General features: G+C 48.0%; 1 protein-coding gene across 1 annotated transcript in view; it reads right to left on the reverse strand.

Annotated features, from left to right (window-relative positions):
• Positions 1–24,429, reverse strand: part of FLT1 (fms related receptor tyrosine kinase 1) — a 177,591-nt gene that overhangs the window by 18,536 nt on the left and 134,626 nt on the right. Inside the window, exons 16-23 of the mRNA XM_047723031.1 lie at positions 19,975–20,081; positions 15,494–15,626; positions 10,346–10,450; positions 6,449–6,562; positions 5,579–5,667; positions 1,755–1,911; positions 1,230–1,327; positions 377–499 (exon numbers count right to left, since the gene is read on the reverse strand). Coding sequence (XP_047578987.1) covers positions 377–499; positions 1,230–1,327; positions 1,755–1,911; positions 5,579–5,667; positions 6,449–6,562; positions 10,346–10,450; positions 15,494–15,626; positions 19,975–20,081 — 926 coding nt within the window. The remainder of the gene's footprint in view (positions 1–376; positions 500–1,229; positions 1,328–1,754; positions 1,912–5,578; positions 5,668–6,448; positions 6,563–10,345; positions 10,451–15,493; positions 15,627–19,974; positions 20,082–24,429) is intronic.

Here is a 24,429-nt window from a genome sequence, read left to right on the forward strand (position 1 = left end):
GGCAACAAGGGGGGTCTTCCCAGGCCCTCCACTGGACTGAACACTTCTCGGGGTACCAGGCTCTGGCAGTGCTGCCCGAAAGGTACCAAGCCAGCAATGGGGGAGAGGAACAGAACCAGGAGACGGGGGTCTTTCTGAGCCCCTCGCGAGGGCTCGCTGGTACACAGCCCATCTGGGCTGCGCGTCTGCACAGAAAGCATATTTGCAGGGAGTGTGTAAATATTTACCCAGGGCTTTGGTCTGTGGTTTAAAGATGACAGGGTATAAATGAGTCAAAGAAACACCACACTGACTTACAGCTCCTTTTCTCACATAATCAGGGTTCTTATAAATATCCCAGGTATAAATGAGTCAAAGAAACACCACACTGACTTACATCTCCTTTTCTCACATAATCGGGGTTCTTATAAATATCCCGGGCAAGGCCAAAATCGCAAATCTTCACCACATTGTTCTCAGATAAAAGAATATTTCTTGCTGCCAGGTCCCGATGAATGCACTAGAACGAAACATTTACATCATCACTGCGTTTCCTTAATCTGACCCACCGTTGCCCTGTGCCTTTTCGGTGTCCTAATTCCTCTTAATTGGAGGATCCATTTCACATGCTTCCTTTACATGAAGGAAGCAACTTCCAGAGCCCACGGGTTGACCATAAACACGAAGGCGTTTCTTTACATATAGGCACCCACCTACCCCTCCCTAGGCCCCAAAGCCACAAAATGCCCCAAGTCCACTTTGCCACTGGTTGGCAGGACAGCGTTCCTAGTAAACCAAGCTGGCCATCGATGGCTCCCAGTGAGCAAAATCCCATCACCCCCGCCCCCACCTTTAGTTCTGAGCCACCAAGGTCAGATCATGATCTGGCTGCAACTTCGTGGCATGCTCCACATGGATGAATTAGCAGGAGCTCTCCCAGGAAGTTGTGTATTCTGAAATTCTGGCCAGTTTTGAAAACACACCAGAGGGCAATGTGGTCAGTGGTGGCCAGGTTTGTCTGGTCTGAAGCCTGGGGAGATTTTCCCCTGGAATCCAGGTCTACTCATGGGTATCTGGGGCTCCTCTGTCCCTATCAGGACAAATCGAGGCACTTGGTGTGATGTTTCCTCTACATAAGTCTAAGCAAATACTAGGAAGGGCAGATTTAGAGCCACGGTGAGCGTGGGTCCATAGAATGTCCACATGTCTGGGCCTGGCAAAGAAGGAAAACAGTAAAAGGCAAGGCTGACCTTTCTGGAAGACAAAAACTCCATGCCTCTGGCCACTTGGAAACTGTAAGAAATCAGATCTTCCATAGTGATGGGCTGCTTGTAGAAATCATCAGAGTCTGGAAAGCATTAAAACCGTAACTGTTTGTAATGGTTCTTGTTATTCCACCAAATCCCAGTTTATTGGAACAATGTTAGCAAAACATAAACCAACAAGTAGATCAGAGTTCATTTTTAAGAGCATTGGAGTTTCAACATGAATATCAGAGATTTTTCCAGGCCTCCAGCCCATTCTCCCCAGGCATGAGGTGGAGGTGGGGGGATGATCCTCTTGGACAAAAAGCCCTGAGGGGAGACAATTGCACAGTTCCCTGTCAAAATTAGTAACTCTGTAAATAATCTTAATTCAAATCTTATCTCCTCAGGACATTACCCTTCACGTCTCCCACGGATGTTTATTAGGGTGATAAATAAAAAAATGTCAGAGATGCACAGTATGTTGTAAAAATATCTCAGACTGTAGGACAGGAAGGAATTAATACCTACCCTCCTCTTCCTCAACATCGCTCAGACTTTTATCTTCCTGAAACCCGGAGCTTGCGAAGCTCTCGCTGCTGGTGACACTATCTAGTCTTGGTTTCTTGTCTTGTTCAAGGTCTGACTCCATTTTTTCTGTCTTAGGCTCCACGTGTAATGCGGCGTCCTTTGGACCGACCGAGAGGGACACAGAGGAAAGAGAGTTTCAGAACAGCGATGGGGGAAACTAATCCCTCCAGGGGCGGGTGCCTGAGTTGGGAGAATGTCCTTGCACAAGATGGGTGGTAAATTGGTGGCAAGGCCCCTAGGGCTCAGATGTCTGGCTCTTCACGGGGTTCTGGAGTCTGTTGGGCTTTCGAGTGGATTTCAAGATAGCATCTTAGGTACGATAAAGAAATATTAACAGTCACTGGTATTCACCGAGTGCTTGCTCAGGGTCACCAGTATATTAAGACTCTTAGGGACATTTTCTCATTTAGTCTTTGTAACAATTTTATGAAGTAGTTATTGCTGAGACAGGAAGAAACAGGTTCGGAGGAGGCAAGTAATAAAAGTCACGGGCGAGGAGGCAAGTAATAAAAGTCACGGGCGAGTAGTAAATGGCAACACTTGGACCCAGCTTTGGCCAATTCCAGTCCATGCCTTTAACCACTTTTTCCATACCGCATGCCACCTTGTGAAAGATGATCCAAATAATAGAAACAAACCCCTAGTGGACTTGGGGTTTCCCTTGGCATAACGCCTGTGAGTAATGAGAGACGGCCGTACTTATCAATTTCTCTAGTATCTTTGGAGAAGGAGGGACCATGACCATTTCTTTGTATCGCACCCCCCCCCCCCCCATTCAGAACAAAGATCCAGCTGAATCCTGGTAAGAGTAGAGAAGACCTTTCATCCTGGACTGGGCATCCAAGCCCTGGTGTGTAATCTGGCTCTTTCATTAATTATGTGATATGGGGCAAATTACCTCCATTTTGGGGTTTCATTTTCCTCCCTAGAAAAGCTCTATCTTATGATATTTGGTCTCCTAGGAAAGGGTGTGTTGGTTCTGAGTGTTCACATGGAACCGGAAAAGATTTTTATCATCTTTGGTAGTTCACCTGGTAACTGTTGACAGTACAAACTTGGCATGCCCGGTGGCCTCATGGCCATGTGCTGGTGGAGCACAGACCTCGGCTCAGTCACACGAGCTGTCAGTACTGAGGAAGGGGCTGAGAGGGACTGGGGCCCTTGATGCACCTGCCAGGAGTGGCAGAGCCGGGACTCGCCAGCCACACAGCACGGCCTTGCTTGGCTTTCCCCAGACATGTCACACGTTAGGAGAGATCCTTCCACTAGAGGGCACAGTGGGAGTAAGCAGAGGACAGGAGGGAGCCACCGCAGGGACAACCTGACAAACTCAGGGTGGGAGGTAACCAGGCTCTTGCCTCTTTACCATAGCCCCCAGGAGCCCTGCACGGGGGACAGGCAGGCCCCAGCGTAGACCCCCACTGCCACCCCACGTGACCTACCTGAGAAGAGGTAAACTGTAATTCTTTGTTACTGTGTCTCCCAGAGGCAGTTAGAGTTTTGGTTCTGCTCAGCTGGGGACTGGAATTGGATTTTTCACAAGACCCGGGGTCAGAACACAAGGCAGCAGGGAAAAGGCACTGGCAAGGGTGTGAGGAGGAAAGTGCTCAACAGGTCTGCTCACGGCTCAGCCCATGACAATCCATGCTCTCTGCTCTCCAGGACGCCTTCTTCCTCGTCCTCCCAGGGGTCCCAGCCCTGGACACGTCTGCAGGGGTCATAACTCAAGCTCCCTCACCCCCCTCCTTGACTCCATCAGTGCTGCATTCAGCTTGGCTTACTGGTAACCACCGCTGTGAAATAAAGGTGTATGTATGGAACTTTCAAGACTCTGGCAGAATGTGGTAAATTTATTACAAATAGTATTGAGAGATACTGCTGCATTTATTTGGAAAACGAAATATCCCATTTCTATTTAGGCTTTCAGTTTTTCCTTCACTTTCTCTTTATATTCCTTTAGGTTCCAAATATGAAATACAGCCATGTGTTTTCCATGAAAACACTGAGTTCCACCAACAGGGGAGTGAATCATTAAATATAGCCAGAGGAGGAAGCAGAGCCTTCTAAACAAAGGACGCATGAACTCAAACGTTCCATCCTGCCCAGGTCCCTGGGGTATGCTGCCGCCTTAGTTCTTCTTGAAGCCAGTCCAGAATTTCAGGACTGAGGGGACTTTGCACTGCTCCCAACCCGGGCCACCACTTTCCCCTTTTTCTTAATGGTGTTTCCCCCCTCCTGCCCCCACTCTGCTTTCCTTATCCAGCGTAAGGCCCAGAAAAGCTTTGCAACGGTTGTCAAGAAAGCGGGGCTCTTTTCTCCCAGACTTCACGTCCGCATAAGTGAGTGTCCTTAAGGTAATCTTTCACTTGACTTTTCTGGGCATATCTATAATGTGAGAGCATGAACTAGCTGAACACAAGGTCCTTTGCAGATTCAAGTTTTTTTTGTTTTGTTTTGTTTTTTTAATAATTTCTACCCCCAACATGGGACTTGAACTCAGGACCCTGAGATAGAGTCACATGCTCTACTGACTGAGCCAGACAGGTGCCCCTTTGGCTTTGAGATTCTAACTATTGGAGGGCATGGTTTAAAATGGGAGACAATAAGTTCTCGATAAATGTTTCCAAGTCGGGTAGACCACCTGTGTCTTCACTTGGGCCAAAGTTGGAGGCATGAGAAAACTGGGCAGCTGGCCGGTGGTTCTTATTTGTATGTTCTATGACTACTATGTGACAGATTGGTGTAATTCATGGATGTGTGGCACTTTATCCGTTGTACAGGTCATATAGTTCAGTGGCATTAAGATGGACTCTCCCAGTCTTTCTCGCTCAGTGGGTCAATCGTGACAATGACCATTAACATGTCTGGAGTGCTTAACTCGGTGAAAAATGTGATTCTGTCAACAATGGCATGACTTCGGTGCTGTCAGTACGTCCATTTAATAAAGGAGGAAACTGAGACCGAGAGATTGAGTAACTTGCCCAAGGTCCCAGATTTTGAGTGACAGAGACAGGGTTTAAACCCAGAAGTCTGATTCTGAGTCTGCGTGTTTAATCACCACAATGCACAGACTCATTACCAACACTGCTGATTATCAGGTAATAATAATGTTGAGTCCTTGCCCCCCAGGCGGCTCCAGCGCAGAGAAGGACACAGCCCTGGTAGGATGGGTCACAATGGCAAAGTTTTATTCCTCCATTCAGTAATCTCTGCCTTCAGGACTTAAGCTTACATGTTCCTTTTGTTACATGGCTTTATTTTAGTGGGTAAGGCTGGTTCTGTGTTTGCACAGGGCTGACAGGGGTGGTGAGGGTCTGGGGAAGGTGAAGAAAAGGGCACAGCAAAAGGAGAAAATAATTTCCTGGGCCCTGTCACTGGCTTCATGGTCATGGCAAAATCACTCAGTTGAGTCTTTATTTTCTCTCGTAAATGGAGACAATTTTACTTACTTTCATCTTCTTTAAAGAAACAAGTAACTAAGTGCTTTACGTGGGTGTCCATGTACATATGGAGAGAGAGAAGGGAAGAAAATGCTCAAGATGCTTGGATGGGTAGTCAGGTAGATGACTCGAAATTTTAACCTCTAATTGCTGCTGCACATGCTGGGATTACGTGTTCTCTGCTCTGCCCACAAAAAGTGTGATATATTAGCATGGAAGGAAAGAGCAGAGATTGGGTTTGGGGCCTAGTGGTTAGTAGAAAAATGCGGGTTTCTCTTGCTTTATGCCACCATAGCCTAAACCTCCACCCCCTAAATTCCTTACCTTGTTGAGAAAGAATAAGTCTCGTTTGCTCTTGAGGTAGTTGGACAGATTTCCATATTTGCAATATTCAACAATCACCATCAGGGGCCCTGCAGGAAAACAGATGGCTTGTCACTTGTCCATTCCCAAGGGTGAGGGAGAAGCAGGCACCCTAGGCTGGGTCTCTAGGACTCTAGTTGGAACCTCCCAGCCCTCACCTGCTTTCTGTACCCACTGCTACTCTGAACAGGTAGTGTCTTCCTGACTACCCTTCATTTCTACTACGTTTGTTGACCTTGGAAAACACTGACTGCACAGGTGTTCTGCATCTTTCTTTCTGGCTAAAGCAGTAATCACACACCTATACCCAAGTGCTAACCTTGCTACAGGGGAAGGTAGACAGGTCTTCAGGAACATGCTGGAGCCCTGAGTCATAACCACAGCCCTGTCCCAGCCACTTGCCCCAGAGAGGAAAACCTGTTTGAGGAGAAGGGCCCTTCTGGGGGTCCCTCACATCCCCTCCTCCTGAGATCCCACCAGTAGGGACTCCTTCCTTTATGGGAAACTTCAAGGAAAGCTCACTCTTCTATCCCTTACCTTAGCTCCGGCCACACTCCTTCAAAGCCGTTCTCAGACAAAAATGCTCTCCACTTGACCTGGAGCCCATGGAAGTCTTGAAGGGAATCCTTCTCTTTAGAACCTTTCAACTAACTGTACAAGGAAGGCATTTCTAGGAAGGGAGTGCCTTTCCATAAATGGACAAATTGTTTCCTCTGGATCTACTGAGAGGCCGTTTTTCAGGATGTGAGGAGGAACAGGGAGAAGGAGCTGTATGTCCAACTCTGCTGTCGGCCTGGGGACAGGGAAGAGGGGGCCTTCCTTCTCATTTACCTCCTTGCTTGGTACAGGCTCCCAGGAGGTTGACTACATTCAGATGGTGGCCGATGTGGGTCAAGATCTTGAGCTCAGTCATCAGAGCTTTGTACTCGCTGGCTGTGGCCCCCTCTGTGTGAGAAACAAGGAAGAGTCAGGGCGACAGGACAATGGGGCTCTTTCCGCTGGAGGCGGCATTCCTGCCCTCCATGTTTGCCAATGCTCAGCCGGTTGCTTCGTTAACTTCCCCACATTCTGCAGAAAGACTGGGTCTCCAGACTGTTTTCATTACTCCCTCCCTCCTGAGCCAACATCCTTTTGATTACAGTAAGGCCCAGAAGCAGTGGTGGGGTTAGTCACTGGGCATTTCCTCTTGGTGGACCTGGTCTGCTCAGCAATGCGCTGACTCAGAGCTGCGCACCTTGTGGAGGCGCCTTCCAAAGGCTTCTGCCCCACAGAACCAGGCACGGCAAGAGTCTTCCAGACGGGGGATGAGCCCACACCTCCCCTCTTTTTCTCACTTTCCCCTCTTTGAAGAGTTAAAAAGAAGGAGCACCGGGGGTCTGCAGGAGTGGGATGGCTGCTTCTGTAAACATCTTTGCAATGTGTTATTTTCTCCCTATAACCTTTTCCTCCCTGGAGTCTGCAGGGTTATCTCGAGTTGTAAGGATCCGTAAGCATCTGACTTCAACTTCATTCGCAGAGATAAACAACATCACTCTAAGTTTTAGCAGAGTCTAAAGCCTAAATTAAGTTTGTTCTGTTTGTTTTCGCTCTTTTTTTTTTTTTTTTTTTTTTTTGGTGGTGGTGGGGAATGGGCGGGGAGGTGTCTTTCTTACTGGTTAACTTATAAGGCATTTAGAAAATTAAAAAAAAATAAAGTCATATAATCTTGTAAAATATTCTAACAATATGATGTATACAGAGTAAAAAGTGAGAATCACTCCAACCACTTATCTCCCTAGACTTTCTTCTATGTATTTATAAACACATATACCCACTTAAAGGTCTTCTTGTTTTGTTTGCATAAATGGAATCCTCTCTGTATTTTTTTTGTATTTGCTTTTTTTTTTTTTTAAATATGTCAGAGACTTTTCCCATTCTTGTAGCATTCTTCACATTTGAACTGTCTCCAGTTGGGGTGTGTGTGTGTGTGTTTTGCCATTACAAATAACGCTGTAGTAGATAGCCAACATGTAATCTTTGTACACAGATGCGAGTATTTCTGTAGAACAGTCTGGGAAATGGTCAGAACATGTGCATGGCACTTCACAAGCACAAATCACTTTTTAAAATTATTTTTAAAGTAATAACCAGATAAACTCTAGAATCTCTTCAATGGGATCGGGATTGGCTCATAGTAGATGCTTCACAAATATTTGTTAGAAAGATAAACACCATGAACACTTTTCTCATTTCAGACATGGGCACGAGGCCCAAAAAAGGTTAAAGGTCCACCTCAAGGGCACTTTGAAGGAGCTTCTGACTGATGGCCTATGTCTGACATTCTGTCTTTTTTTTTTTTTTTAAGATTTTATTTATTTATTTGACAGAGATCACAAGTAGGCAGAGAGGCAGGCAGAGAGAAAGGAGGAAGCAGGCTCCCCGATGAGCAGAGAGCCCGACGCGGGGCTCGATCCCAGGACCCTGGGATCATGACCTGAGCTGAAGGCAGAGGCTTTAACCCACTGAGCCACCCAGACACCCCTGACATTCTGTCTTTTCAATTTCTCCTAGAAACAGATGGCCAACCAACTCGAGCAAAAAAGCTGAATGAAAATGGTTTTTAGGAATTTCATGGAGTGGGTAATTTGGCCATCTTTTAAAAATCAAGGCTCGTGGCTTAAAAAAGACGAGGATTTATAAAGATATCGTGCCCTGCTATTTCTGTATTGCGAAGAATACACTCTTTGGGCCTTTAAAAATTGTCAAGTCAGCATCATCCCCCTCAAACTCAACAGCCCCTGCCCGCTTCTATGTCCCTTTGGCACAGAGTGGGGAAACCAGGCTCCCTTGACTGGATTGTTCCATTTCCAGGCAGGTGTTCTCTTGGATCCAGGACAGACATGCATGAGCAGCAGACCCACCTCTCGGGGAGACGATGTGAGGTAGTCAGCCGGGAAACCGGACAAGCTGAGGAAGCAGATGCTTCCAGACGAAGTTTCAACTTCGTTCAAGGTTGGATATTAGGTTGCCTCTGTAACTTGGGCTAGGATCATGTAAGGATTTTGGAGCACTGGGCCATTTCCCAGAGACCGGTCTCAGCAGCCCCTCTTGTGTAGCGCTGTGATGAGGGGGAGGCGGGGAGGGGGAAGGGCTGCTCTCAAACCCTGACTTTTGCACTGGGGAGCTGAGGTGCCTTGCAGAGATGATTTAACCTTTATGGGCCCTGTTTCCTCATCTACCAACTGGGAGAATGATAGCTACCTCACAAGGCTGGAGACAGAAAAATCAGAAAAATGGCAACTTCATGTGGTTCAGCCTAACACATGAAAGCACTTAGTCTGGTGCTTTCTCACATGGAGGACGTGGTGATGCCTCTTCCCTTCAGCATCTGGGACTGGGGTGGGGGCAGGGTGCTGGAGGGCGGGGGTGCTCACAGGAAGGCCTGCCATCATTAGGGCAGTCCATTTAGAGCATTAGTCCTGATTCGTGGGTCTAAGACTCCTTCCCTGGCTACTTTCTGGTAGAACGGTCAGGTTCCTTGGAGAGCTTTCTCAAAGCCTTTGCCTGACAAGGACAGCCTTTTTGGGGTAGAAAATATCATTTCATGGGGCTCTTGTAATGCTGGCATCCATGCTGGAAGAAAGGATACGTTCGTTCTCTGTATGCGACTGTCGTTTCTCCTGGAGCCTCTCCTAGGGATCTGCCTGGCTGGGCTCACAGCCCCCCATGCCCCAGGATCCCCTGGTCCTATCTCAGAGAGCTGGGAAAACCAGAAAAATGTCCTTCGGGGTTTCGAGTACTTTTTGGTTTTAGAATCTTCAAATGAGTCAAAAAGACGTGAAAATTCCACCGTGAATGAAGAAATGAAGTATTTTCCATATTTTAAAAGACACCTGCCTCGGGTGCCTGGGTGGCTCAGTGGGTTAAAGCCTCTGCCTTCAGCTCAGGTCATGATCCCAGGGTCCTGGGATCAAGCCCCACATCGGGCTCTCTGCTCAGCGGAGAGCCTGCTTCCTCCTTTCTCTCTGCCTGCCTCTCTGCCTACTTATGATCTCTGTCAAATAAATGAATAAAATCTTTAAAAAAAAAAAAAGACACCTGCCTCTTTGGGGAGTCTGGGTTATGCACTTTCCACCTATTTTCATTTTCATCTGTCCTGTGGGGGTCATAAATCACTTTGTCACGTGACTCCACCTCCCAAGGGCTTCCGAGAGTGGTAGTATTTGTCAACACTAGAAAGATATATATATTTTTTAATTTCTAAAGAGGAAATGTTTTGTGGGTGGGACTTGACAGTATAAAATAGTTAAGCATTCTGATTATCTCAATTATTGCAGCTTCATAATTATACTTTATAGTCAGTTCAAGCCCCAGCCAAGCCTCCGGGATTTACGATACACAGCTAATTTCCCATTATAAGGTCATAATGGATCATTCCAAAACTCTGAACCTGTGGTTGCAGTGAGCTTGGGTCCCTGGTAGTTTAGAGGCCACAATGGGAGACGAGAAAGATCTTTGAGGTGACAGAAATCGTTTTCCCGTGGACAGTGCTGGGTGGTTTCATTTATAACGTTTATTCTGAGCTCTCACTGGCCCGATCTAAAACTCCTGAATCCAAGCCTGCTTCCAGCAGCGGAAGACCATTTACATGGCTAGAAATAGCCACGTCTGTTCTAGGTCCTATCGAGCTTGCACTAGGGTTTTAGGAATGCAACCACTCTGCTGAAAGCCAAGCTATGGCCCCCATACCTTTCAGCATTTTCACAGCCACAGTCCGGCACGTGGGTGACTTCTTAATGCCAAATGCAGAAGCTTGAACCACTTTTCCAAAAGCCCCTCTTCCAAGGGACTTGCCTGCAACGAAAAGAAGGCATTCATTTGTTTGCCAAGTCAGCAGGGTGAGGTTAAGTCTTGTTCAGGAAGAGAGTGCCTGGTGTCCTCTGTGTGTGTGTGAGCCATGTAGACTTTGAATGGAATCCCCAATAAGCTCAGCCCCAAAGAGCCAAAGTAAGGGACATGTTTCTGGATATCTTCCTTCCACTTCTTCACTGGGATTCTGAGGGGCCTTTGTCCCTTGCAGCTAGGCTGGGCCCCTGAAAGGCATTTGCTGTGGGTGGGTGACCAGTTTCCTCTTCACCAAATCCTCCTGGGGAGTCTCTTCCATTGTTTAACAACATGACAACCAAGACTTCCCTTTGTTTAACCTAAGCCACTTTTCTTGCCTCTTAAGGTGATTTCTTCTGAGCTGTTTTCTTTTAAGATTTTATTGATTTATTTGAGAGAGGGGGAGAAAGAGAATGCACTAGAGAGGCGAGGGGCAGAGAGAGGAGAAGCAGGCTCCCCGCTGAGCAGGGAGCCAGATGTGGGGCTCGATCCCAGGACCCTGGGATCGTGACCTGAGCAGAAGGCAGATGCTTAACCAACTGAACCGCGCACATGCCCCTCTTTCTGATCTGTTTTCAACAGAAAGGAAGAAACAGAATGATACTCACTACTGTCGGTTCTAATAACACCCCATAGCTACACAAAAGTCGCTAAATAATTTCTCAGCCTTCCTTTGAGGCAACATACTCCCAGCTATCCTAACGTGCCCTTACATGATGCCCACATCTCCAGGGCACAGCACTTGAACCTAGGAACTCCTTGTAGTAATTTGTTTCAGCCACAGAGACATGGTTGCCAAATGTCATAACAAAGTCAGATGTCTTTCATGCCCCCTGTCAATGTTCTGTGACCACTGTCACCATGTTTCTTTCCTTGTCCTCGCATGAGACCATGTGACTGGGAGGGAGAGATAACCACGTCTGACTCTTCCCAGAAGTGACCTCGGGGCCTTCATGCAGAAGTAAGAGTAGCAATTTGGGAACTTGTGAGACACTCACAGCAAGTCTCATACAGTTACGGGTATCTAGAGGAACCCTTGGGTTGGAGACCGTGAAGGTGATGCTCTGTGAAGAGGGCATTCCCCCAACCCTGGAAAACCTCAGGTCCTTTTTTACATCAGGACATGGGTAGCCAAATAGAACCGAGAGAAATAATGCACCTCAAGCATGATGTGGCAAAAGGAAGAGTGAGCCACAGAAGTCACTCAGGCTGGGTTCTTCTGACGGGAAAAGCGGCCAACACAGTGCCTCTGGTCAAAAGTAAATCCTGGTAGTTAAGAGTGTTAATTCCACACCACCCCTCCTCTCTCAGCCTAGTCCTCTTTCTCAGACTGTCCTGATAAGGGATCTTCAATGAGTTAACCAACCAACCTACCTTCCTTCCTCCCTCCCTCCCTTATATTCCCGTCTCTTCCCCGCAAAGACATAGGTTTCTGTTTGTTTGTTTTCAAGATTCTTGCAAAGCTGATAATGAAGCTTTCCTGCTTCCTTATCAAATTACAACTTTATACTTGTCTGCGCAATGACTCAGTAACAAAGATGATGTCACCCTGGCTCGGCTTAGTATTGTCCCCTCACTACCAACCATCCCAGGCATCCAGTCAGGACACAGGAAAAATTCAATTATTAATGTGATCATGAGAGTCTCTTTGTAGCTGTCTCTTCTTATCTGCTTCCTGGGGACTCCCTCTTCATTAGGAGGGAACACTGGTGACATCACATGCTTTTTCTCAAAAGGACAGGTAGTGACTGATAAAGGTCATTCCTCCCAGAGTGGGCACCATGGACAGGGATACGGGCTCTGTTTCCCCCTTCGGATAAAACTGTCCATGAAACAGACCAGAATGGGGACTCTAGGTTTAAATAAAAGTGCTTTGGGCGGACCCAGCAGGTAGTGAGTGTGGAAATCACGTGTGGAAAGAACACAAGCAGACTTGTGAAGATCAGGGCATTTTGTTGGAGGTTCATTCCTTACTTATTTGGGGTGAAAGAACATTTTCCTTCTGCAGTGCCAGGTAGGTAAAGTGTCCCCAGCCTGACAACCCGGTAATGATCTCGATCTTAGGACACCTCTCCACATACCACGGAGACTCTTGCTTTGTTTGGGGGCAGGCAGAATCCTCTTCCCTCAGCCCCTACACATTCCCTTCTTTGTCAGCACAACACACTTGATTTTAACTAGTGTTTGGGGATTTTGCTTCTGTCAATGAGAATAAGCTTGTTCTCACTTGGCTTCCCTCAGCCTTTTCATCTATTCTCTTGGAAGCAGACTGCTGCCTCATAAAACAGCATGAAGCTATTATGGGCTCTTTAATCATCTGATGCATTGGAATCCTTTGGCAGACCAGACCCACTGTTCCAGTTTCAGGAGAGCCCAGTGACCCTGGGCTTGACCTTGCCTGATCCTTCTTTTCCCTTAAAATCCTCCTTGGTGTTACCTACATGCCACTGACTGGTTCGTTAAAGTGCTAGGTCATGGCCATACAATGAAAGGCTATTGGAATCTCCTTCAAGAATGTCCTTGACTGGCCAGGGTCCCTGGGACACTCCAAGGACAGTGCCCAGCAGCACTGATGTGCAGAGCTGGCCTTCTAAGAGGCAATGCCAGCCCAGGCGCTGTCTGCTTGCGAATTCCCTGTTCCCCATGTTGTTTCCTAGGTTAGGTAATTCTGACTTTATTTTGCAATAGAAAGCTGTGTTGTCCGACATTATCCCAGCTTCTGTGATACATTTACAAGAGCTGACATCTCCCTTAGGTTTAGTGAGGAAGCACTAACAAAACAGATTCCTTTTCTTCCTGGATTGTAGGACTTTCAATGGGAGCAACACTTTTGACCTGAACTCCTACTGTATCCATCTATCAGGTACTATAAATTCCAACTTCTCTCAACAGGGCTGCTAATAGGAACCAACAGAGTACAAAAAGCTGAAATTGGATGCCACTTGTCTGTGTATTTCCCTACACAGTGTGCTTTTCTGGGTATTTATAGCCCCATTGTAACTCTGCCCATCAAACTAGCTTTTTCTCTCCATCCATCCAGACATAATCTTGGTTACTTTCAATTGCCAGACATTATTTCAGATTACTTTCTGTCATTTATTTGGCTCAAACCCCCCCCGCCCCCCAAATCTTGGGCTCCCATGCTAGTAGGAGTTGCATTCCTCTAGCCCTTACAGCCAGGCTCTGCACTGAAAGACAGAGTGAGCTGACTCTTACCCATTCTCTCACCCATCAAAGACACTCACAAGCACATGAGCCAAATCATAACATCTGGCAAGTCCAGGAAGGGAAAGAACCATAAGACAGATCTTCCACAAGGAGAACCTCCTGAAATGGGATTATCTAAACCCACGGAGGCCCCACAGGAAATCTGGTGGAAGGATTAGCAGTGTCCCTCAGTGTGATAGGGAGCACAGGGACACTAGGTGAAGGAGTGAAGAGATAGGACAAAAAGCTCATATGTCCTATATGGGAAGAGGCATGTTTGATTGTGACTAATAGCTCTGGAAAGCAATGTGGCCTGAGAATGGCTTATGGTTATGGGAAAATTATCCCAGTTCTCTGCCAAGGTCATGGAGGGGCTGGGCTAGCCGCCATATAATTTAGACTTGCAGAAGGAACTCATCTAGTGTACCACCTGCCCTTAACTACTCTAAATTTAGTTGATTTTTTTTTTTTCCCCGTCAGCAGCCATTGCTGGCTTTTGCCTGTCTCTCCAGCTTGTTACTGATTTCCAATTTTCTTCCCCAAGCCAAACAGAACGTACTCTTGGGGCCAAGTATTCTTTCTCATGTAAGAAGAAACGTAAGCAGAGTCATTTCAAGGCCCAAGAGAACAATTATAAGAACCATTTCTCCCTCACCGTCCCCTCAGACCCCCCACTCCAATATAGTCTGCCTGTTGGGGGAGGCGAGGCGTCGAATTTGGAATGACGGGCTCTTTCCTGACAAGATCCAGGACACTGGATCCATGATCTCTTGTCGGTTCCAACTATTAATGATTCTGGCATACACAGGAGTGAGTAGAAGTTTTTCAGAAGCCACAGTCCAAATATTTTGGGCAAGAGTCACCGAGGCTCCTTTTGTTTTGTGCTACCCCAGGCTGGAGATTAATTTGCATTGTGATGTCTGAGCTGGAGGAAAGCATGGTTGCCTGATGTTTATGGGGCAACAACCATCCTTGCTCTTCAGAAATGAAACTTAAATGACCCCTGGGGCTTTCTTCTCTGTCTGAACGTTTTGAACACCCACAGAAATGGAGCGTATAGAATCTGTGGATTTGTGCCTACAGGTCTGTGTGGTCCACAGCCTTGAAGGGGCGCTGACGCTCTGACCACATGTTTGGTTGTGCTGTTTGTTCCTTGCCATCTTGAATTGTATTCTAGGTCACAAATTTCTATGTCCTCAAAAATGTCCCTGTTTAGGAGTGCCTGTACTTAAAAGCCCCGTGGTGAAACTATCCGTGCCCTTCACTTATCTCCTTCTGTGGCGATCTCCTTCATCTTTGGAGGGATGGCACTCAGACACCTGCGTAGCCTCATGGCTTAGACGGGTGTCTGCTGCTCAGAGGAGGTGCTTAGAAACTGTGGCGAGAATAAGTGGGGGCCCCGGTCTTCCCCTTTTTTAAAAAAGTTTTTTATTTAAAATTAAAATTTTGATTGATTTATAATTTGTCAGAGAGCACAAGCAGGGGGAGTGGGAGAGGGAGAAGCAGGCTTCCTGCTGAGCAGGGAGCCTGATGTGGGGCTCGATCCCAGGACCCCGGGATCATGACTTGAGCCCAAGGCAGATGCTTAACCAACTGAGCCACCCTGGCATTCCCCTCTCTGGTCCCCTTGTACTGGCACCCAGCATACTGTTAGAATTATTTCCCTCTGTGCCCATCTCCCTTGCTAGTCTGTGAGCAGCTGGAGGGGAGAATCCCGAGTCTGTTTTACTTTTGGAGCCCTCGGAGCACAGTGTGTTGTATGCAGTAGGTGCTTGGTGTGGGTTTAGGGATCTGCTGATACATTACCCAGTTTCAGTCTCTCCCGGGCAAACTCCCATTTGCTGGCATCATAAGGGAGCCGCTCGCACTGCTCGTCCAGGGGAACTTCATCTGGGTCCATTATGATCGATAGGTAGTCTGTTTTTATTTCAGAAGAAGACTGGGAAGGAAAGAGATCTCAAAGTCACCAACAAGGAAACAGCTTAAAAAACCCTTAAAAAACATGTGCTGCTATTTTGGTCCATTCGGTCAAAACCGTGTGGTTGGGTACAGAAAGTACTCCTCTGCATACACGTCAGAAGGACACACTTCCCATTAAACAGCCCCTCGCTCTTCTCATGCCACATCTCTGTAGGCTGGTTCGTCCATACTGTCTCCGATAGTATGCACCCAGATTCTCTGGAGACCTTGTTGCTTGTTCTCAGACAATGATCCGATGATACTCCTTCTCCAAAACATGCAAAGCATTTTTATAATATCATTCCAAATGACTGACCGAAAATAACTTTCCATGGCCATTCTGTACTAGCAGGGATATACGTCACAAGGCAGGCCAACAGTGAGAAGCGTCACTATGGCTTTTCCGCATTTGCAAGAAAGGTCAGAGGTGGCGAAGTGAACCCTGGAGCTCAGGATGGCTGAGATGCATATTTCATGCGGAGTATTTAAATATACGCAGAAGGCCTGGCTCCTTGGTTCCTGCAGCTACCTGCAGAAACACTGTGGGGTCCCTCGGTGAGAACAGAGTAAGATTAACCTTCAATAAGAAATAGATTATTTCAACGCCCCAGGAGCCTATAGGGCATGGGACTTAAAACACAGCTGTGGGGCACCTGGGTGGCTGTGTGGGTTGGAGCCTCTGCCTTCAGCTCCGGTGGTGGTCCTGGGGTCCTGGGATTGAGCCCCACGTCTGGCTCTCTGTTCAGTGGGGAGCCTGCTTCCCTTCCTATCTCTCTCTGCCTGTCTCTCTGCTTACTTGTGATCTGTCAAATAGATAAATAAATGCATCTTTAAAACAAAAAACAAAAGAAAACACAGCTGTGTCCTGAGCTCTTTGGCCATTAGTGGGATTGTCAAATAAGTAAGGTGAGCATCTGCCTTCAGGTGCTTATGTTATCTTGGTAATGGACAACAAGGCCAGATAAGATCTTTTATTTCAGAGCATAGATAACTGGATTTACATTTAGTGTCTTAGATTCATATTAATAGTTGTGTTGCTGGTTAATTCGGATGTAGATGTGACGTTGGCATTTCTATGGGCAGTTGAGGGGCGGAGGGGAAGAAGGCTGCTTACACATACAAAGTGGGTTTTGGAAAGTCTTGCCTGGAAGTTACATCAGCTTCATTTCGATGAGTTTTGGAAGCCTCTTGCGTCGCCCTTCCCTAGGCAGGACCCGAGTTCAGGAGAGAAGTCACCCTCTCCACACACACCATTTCACGCTCGCCTGCATTCTTCAGCTCTTACTCACCCTGTTCTGGGCTGTCACAGCTCACCTCATCCATCACTTGCAATCGGTCTCCTTCTCCCAGAAATTATCACTGAAATGTGTGACAAATAGCTCGAAGCAGAAAGATCGGCCTGGCCTCCACGGGAAGTGGAAACCAGAGAAAGACACAGAGCACATTGGTCCCGAGCTACATTTGCCGCTGGTGCTAATCTGGGAGGGCCAGTCCATTGGACACTCGAGGGAGTCTAGAAGACTGGGAAGGAATACAATTCCTCTTCCAGGGTCATGGGTGTGCACTGAAGGAGACACCGGGCAGGTTTTATGACTATGCTTTTCGATGTCCATTATAGGCAAGGCCATGAGAAACAACCTCCAATCTTCAAAGCGCACAGGCTAGGGGAAGCCTAGCAAGGAACGTGTCAGTTTCGGGAGCACACGTGGGGAAGCTTGTGGAGGTGTTGAGAGAGACAGGGGATCAGGCAATGAAAGACAGTCCCCCTATGGAATTTTATGGTTTATCTCAATAAGGCAGATGAGAGGAAACACCAGACAAGCCTCAAGTAAGGGCTCGAGGAGAGTTGGAGAGTAGAATCTTAGTTGACAAATATTTATTCTTCTGATTGACATTAACACTGAGCAGCTACCAGGTGTTTGGCTTGGAAGCTACACAGCGAAGTGCTTCAGGGCACAGGCACTGAGGCTGCTGGCTGCCAGGCTCCGAGTCACAGATCAGCTCTGGACCCGCACCTAACCTCGGCAAGTGGCTTAACCTTTCTAAACCTGGTGTCCTTATCTGCGGAATAATGATAATGACAGTGCTTATCTCCTAGGGCTGTGGTGAATATTGCATGAAACCATCCATGTCAAGCTGTTAGAACTGGGCCTGGGACACAGGAAGCATCCATCAATGTTAGCTCTCATCCTAACGCTGGCCTGTGCAGTGTGGGGGTAAAAGGATAGCATCCAGTCCCTATCAATGAGGAATTCACTTGCGGTTACAGAAACCACATGGAAATAGTTTTTGAGGACCTGTATCTCTTTGCCTCCCACAATTCATCAAATTCTCTAAGGATTCTCTTTTGGAGAGAATAATCGCTTGTTCTCCTCCTTTCTTATTGACATCAAGATTTCAAATTTTTAGAAGTTCTAGGGCCACCTTCAATATCCCGGTTCACTGTTCCAGCCTTATTTCCGCTCTGCTCCTGGGTGTTCCTTCCCTCCTCTGGACCATGGGGAGGAGGAGGGTGGGCTGCGTTTTTCTGTTCCTTTCCTTTCTGCCACAGCCTTCAAACTCTTTCTCTGAACTTCATTTTCTCTAATGTTTTTTCTCCCCCTCCCTCTTTCGTAGGCTTTGGACCTCCCTTCTAGATTTGGCAAGCTTTGCTTGTGTTAGACCTACTTCCCTCCATGCTCTGTCTTCCCTTTTAAAATGCGGGTGGTGTGGCCTCTGTGCTGTTCTAGAGCAGTGGCCTTCACTGTCACATCTCAAAACCAGTCGTTCCACACAGCCCATGCCTGATGTTACATATTATCACAGAGGATGCCCGCTGAGCCTCGCCTCTCATACCAACCCCATAAAGGACACCTCATTGGTTTGGTTACTAAGCCTAAGGTCACACAACCTGGGTTCAACGCTCCACTCCAACTCTAGCTAGCTTTATGACTTTGGACAGGTTATTTTACCTCTCTGAACCTCTCTTTCCCTCTATAGTAGGAATGCTAACACATCTACTTCCTTGCATTTTTGGAAGGATTAATTGAGATAGTCCATGAAGAGCTCATCATAAGACCCGACATGATAATGAGGGCTAAGAAATCTCTAGAAATGGAGGAGGCCTCCTTGACACTTTTCAAGTCCTGTTGATTTTACCTGCTAAATATGTCTTGAATTTTAATCACTTAGACTAAGAGATACCACCATTTCTCACTTGGGCTACTAGAAAGTCTTCTGGTGGGTTCTACGTACACTTGCCTCTGGTCCATTCTTGCTGAAGCCAAAATTCTCCTCCTAGACACAGCTCTCTTTCACTGAAGATTGCCTCCCTTTGCGTAACAATACTGGTCCCCGCCCCCAGGCCCCCAGGCTTTCTTTTACTCCCAGAACAGACACTGAATTTCTTACCTCAGCCAGCAAGGCGCTGTGTGGCCAGCCCCTGCCTCCTCTCCTCTCCCAGCTCACCTCCTACCTTGTTCTCTCCACGGCAGTCACACTGGCCTCTGTCAGGCTCTGGTTCCTGAAGTGTCCCTGTCCTGCCCCAGCCTCACATGGGCTCTCCCTCTGCCTGAAGCACTTTTCCCTCCCTTCTCGCCCGACTGCCCCCTTACAGGATAACGTTCAGCCAGCTTGCCTCCAGTGGCAGGTTCATGTTTGTGTGTGTAACTGGTGAAAGCCAGGCTCCTCTCCGACTGTACCCTCTGCATGTCCTCTCCACTGTCACGCGACAGCCTAATGTTCCGTATGGAGCAGGCGCATACATGTTGGAGGCATGAATGAATGGATGAGTGCAGCTGGCTCTCCTCCCTGGAACTGCAGAGAAGCAAGGGGGGCTGCAGGCCTAATGATGGAGAGCTGATGTCTTGCGTTCAGGCTGAACCTTGCAGCAAAGAATGTAGTTGTGTGGTGGGGCTCAGAGGAGGGTTCCGTACGGAACCACCGGAACCACCGTGCTCTGTGTGCCCTCCCATAATGTTATGAGACGTAAGTCAGAGGTGGGTCTCTATTTTGCTTTTGCTTTTTCATTTCTCGGCGGAGAATAAGAAGACTTGCAGGTCTTAGGCTGACTTTAAAGATTTTATGACCTATTTTTACATCAAAAACATCCCTTCTGTTTCTGGGAAATAGACCTCTGTTCATTGCTCTAGGTTTTGGTTTGAATATTCCCCTTGATGGTTGAGAGGCATTTTAATGACTCATGTTTGGTGTTCCCCAGACCAGAATCAGAAGCCAGGGAGAAGGGGACTGGAGTCTGACACCGGCTTTGTGTGTGCTCTAGACGTGAGGCTAGCATTTTAGAACATCATGTAAAAAGAAGCCTAGAACTTCATCTGCGATGTTCTTACCCTTTTCAGTTTTCGGATGAAGAGCGTCAACAGGAGCCAGAAGAGGGTCGCAGCCACGCAGGTACACGTCAGAGTGATGAGCTCCAGGTTAGATTTGTCTGAGGTCCCTGGAGAGAGAAAACCATCAGGATGACCCTCAAAAGGCATCGTCCAACTTTGAGTCTTTGTGATGCTAGGAAACAGGAATAGTGCCCCTAAACGGTTCGTCATGGTGAACCCAGCCTGCTGGCGTAAGAGTTGGCCTGCAACAGGTCTTCTCTTACCTTCGGAGTCAAGCAGAATACATGATCTTACTGCAGAAATGAAAAGGCTTTCCAGAAATTCTGCAGTTGAGTTTACAGACTCTATAATCCCAGAAATAGCTAATTAACAATCAGAGGAGAAATTTTTAAAAAGGAAAAAATGAAGGCAGGAACAAAAGCCCATTCAAGGGCTAAATCTGGAATACGTGAAATCTCCCCAGTGGGTTTTAGAGGAAATTCTAAAGAAAAGGGAAAAAAAATAAAAATAAAAATGACATAAAAGCGCTCCTTTGGGACTCACAAAGTTCTTCTACTTTGATTTTAAAAATAAAAACAAAACTCAAGGACTGTCACAATTGCGTGCTCGCTTCTTTTTGAACAGTCGGGCCAGGCTGCCCACCTCCGGCTCCCCACTTGGGGCTCCATTTCTGACCTTCGCTGCGGCAGCTGGCCTGCAGGGGCTGGGATGCCAAGGGGGTCCTTCCCAATCGCCTCATTTCCCAGAGTCAAAAGCTGATCAGTTCCTCCTCCACCCAAAGCATTCAGGAGAAGCCTCCAGAGAGGAGGATCTTCGGGATTTGGAAAGGAATATCCCCAGGGGGCCGGAAGAGTGGTTCCCTCCTTACAGACTCCAGGGGACAATTTCTGGAGAATTCTAAAGTAATGCTTTATCCTTTAACCTCATTATAAGGAGACAGAGCCCTCGTATTAAGCTGGGGAAGAACAAATGGAGCTTACTCTCTTTAGAAATAATGATGTGGGGGCACCTGGGGGACTTGGTCGGTTAAGCCTCTGCCTTTGGCTCAGGTCATGATCCTGGAGTTCTGGGACTGAGCCCTGGGTTGGGCTCCCTGTTCAGTGGGGAGTCTGCTTCTCCCTCTCCCTCTGCCTCCCTCTGCTCATGCTCTGTCACTGTCCCTCTCAAAAATGAAATCTTTTTTTAAAAATGGTATGAATGGCATCATTGCGCCCTCAATATGCGGCCAGCCCTCAGAACCCCCTTACGAAGCAGGTAGCAATAACATTCCCATCTCCTACACAAAGCGCTACATCTTGTGGGTTCTTTGTTTCAACTCAGAAAGAAGATACTGAATCCTACTGCAGGTGACTGTCAGTCCAGAGGTGATGGGAAGATGAGCGAGAGAAAGCAGTCACACTCCGGGCACTCGCTCCCAGCCTAACGGAGACATAAGGCAAATATAAAGAAAGGAGGGTTGAGGGAACCTAATGATTTTTGAAAGAGGTGACCTTTGAAATGGATGGTGGCCTACAGAGATGAGGCGGGGGGAGGGCATGGAGGCAGAGGGGACAGCAGGAGTGGGGACCAGAGCTGGGAGATGATGGGGTGCCCATGGCAGTCTAAGGCCAGGCCGGGACCTGACCACAAAGAGGTCGAGCGTCTGTGTGGAAGGGTTTAAACTACGTGCTGTGAGCCGGCAGTTGGAGCCAGGGAAGTTTCTCTGAAGAGCAGCAAGTGCACAAGCTAGAAAGCGGAGTGGCGGTGTCCTTCCCTCTCACCCACGTGCTTCCTGCAGGCTGCAGTCCCTGCCGCAGTGGGTCTTTTTGTCTAGAGGGGAAAAGCTCATTTTCTCTCCATCTAGTGCAACACAAAGGCCCGCCCCTTCTCCTCCCATGGCCCTGTCCTGCCGGGCTCTCACCACCTACCTCGAGTCCCCGCCAGCTGTCATCTGGACCACAGCACTACCTTCCTGACCAGCCTTGACTCCCCCCAGGGCTCTCCTCGCTGAGCCAGTGTGACCTTGCCTCTGTCGAGACGCCATCCCTCCCCACCTCTGTCCCTGTGGCTGGCAGAAGAAAAATCCAAATCTTTGGTTCCTTTGTGCCCAACCCTGCCTGTCCCTTCACCTTCATCTCCTGCCATCCTCCCATGGGCTCCAATCACCTCAAAATCCTTGGAGTTTCTTAGATCGGCCAGCCCTTCAGCATGGCCGTGCTTCGGCCCTTGCTGTTTCTCTACCAGAATGTAGGCTGCCGGGGGCTGCGGCCGCATCCCCCTCATCTTTATGTCTCTGCTCCTCCGCCTGGGTGAGTGAGCGGGTAACTTATGACGGGCTTTGTCACCAGAGAGTTTCATGAAGCTTTTAAAGGGTTCAGGGTCAAATTCCTGTTGATGGGCATTAATCTAATAAACACATGGAACACCACCTGTGTTGCGGGCTCTGTTCTCGATGCTGGCATAGGGTGGTAGATGAAAGGTATGGTCTAGAGTTCACAGGCTGGCATTGACCTCTGACAGGTGAACAGGTTCAAAGTCTCGAGCGGAGCAGCGGACAGCAGGATTGTGGTTCTGTTCACCGCTCTGTCTCTGGTGTTTGGAAGCGTGCCTGGCCCTGAGTCGGCATCCTGAGTTTAGTGGGTGAGTGAATGGATGAGTTTGGCTTCATTTGCTGCTTTATTAGCTTGTGGCTGTTTCCGTGACCCTCATGGGTCTGAGAACAGCTTTCTTGAAGTTTCGAAGGATGATAAGTTTTTCTCTCAGTATGCATCCCCTTGATGGGAATATGGTAAGCTCTAGTTAATAGAAGGTTGGCTTTCCTCTCCCATGTGAAAGGTCTGAGGCTTCCCTGTTGTATTCACACACACACACACACACACACACACACACACACACACACACACACTCACACTCACAGTCTTCTCTGCTTATGCTGCAAATAAGTTCTGTGGAATCTTGTTGTGACCTGCTCAGGCCATCCTGGCCTTTGGCTGTTGGAGATGCTGATAGCATCTTGGGACACGATACTGTCTGCATTAAACCTCTGCAGAGCCTCCCGGCTGGAATGCCCTGGGAGAGGCCCCTCCCATCGTGGGAATGTTCCCACTGCATTCCACGGGGCAGGAAGTTGACCCCCAAAGTAATTCCACAGCCCTTACTCAGGCAAGATTCCTTTTGGTGGGACCAAATGGGTTTGTGTGCACTTATACATTTAAAGAATCAACTTATGAAAAAACATCTTCAAGACGAACATTTATGACAGGGGAAAGATCTCCTTCGCATTCTATCCCTGCTTACTGAAAACTAGACTAGGAATTTAACAGGATATCATGTAGTCTCTGTGCTCGCTTGCTCGCTCGCTCGCTTACTCTGTCCTATTTGCTTTATTTGGAAAGTAACCATTAGGAGAGTCCTATGTTGAGGAGACTGACTCAGGTCAGCAGCATCTCCGCAGCTCTTGGACGTTTTCTCAGAGGTCAAACCTCCCCACACGGGTCTGACTAGACCCAGCTTCAACTGGCCGGTGACAGCTGACGAGCTCAGTCCGTGAAATGGCCCAGCTGCCCGTGGCAGGGGGAACGGAGGCCAGAGGAAGTGTGGGTGGGGCTTGACACTAACTAGGCGCCAGCGCTGGGGCTCCAGGACATTGCTCTCCTAGGTGGTGTGTGCAAGCCTGCTTCGGGGCACGCGGTAAGGTTATTTTTATATGGGCGAGTGACAAGAATGTGGTCCCTCTGAAGAGTTAGGGTGACTCTACTTTTTAGTTACTGACCACTAACCCTGTTGCATAGAGCTTTCCAGGTCAGCTACCCTCTCAGGCTTCAGACCACGCCTCCTGGGACAGGGAGGGCGGATGCCCCCCAGGGGAGGCACTGAGTCCTGAGGGGTGACATGCCTACTCTAGAGCCCTTGCAACTGCAGGGACCGGCTTTCCTGCTCTGAGGCACCAAGCTGGACTCTGGGTTGCGGCAGCATCCTGCCAAGCCTGACACGTGGCACTGTGTGGCCCCGGGCTGCCCAAATCAACAAGCAGGAGAGCCAGAAACTCAGCTCTCGCAACGGAACCGGGGGTTCTCCCCAGGAGTTAGGAACAACCCCCCATGCAAAAGAAGGGCCTCTGGCTCTGGGACCTGCCTTGACTTGAGATGAGCCCAAGTTTCACCAGGAAAGGGCAGGAAGCAAGCAGCCATGTCTTAGACCAAGGGCCCCATCTTCCTCCACATGTGGAGGTAACAACAGCACCTCAGCTCACAGGAGAAATGTGTGACCCCAGGGGGAGTGATTCTTTTGAAGTTTCCCCCCAACCCTAGCACTCCCTTTCCTTTTTTTTTTTTTTTTTTAAATTCTTATTAGTTTTTGGACTTCAAGTACAAGATAATTTGGTTCTCATCCAAACCTACTGCAAATATCACAGTTTGTCTCTTCTTTCTAAAACTATTCAGACTTCGGCCAAGTACCGATTGTTTTCTACAGAAC

The sequence above is a fragment of the Lutra lutra genome, chromosome 3 (genome assembly GCF_902655055.1).
Source record: "Lutra lutra chromosome 3, mLutLut1.2, whole genome shotgun sequence".
NCBI lineage: Eukaryota > Metazoa > Chordata > Mammalia > Carnivora > Mustelidae > Lutra > Lutra lutra.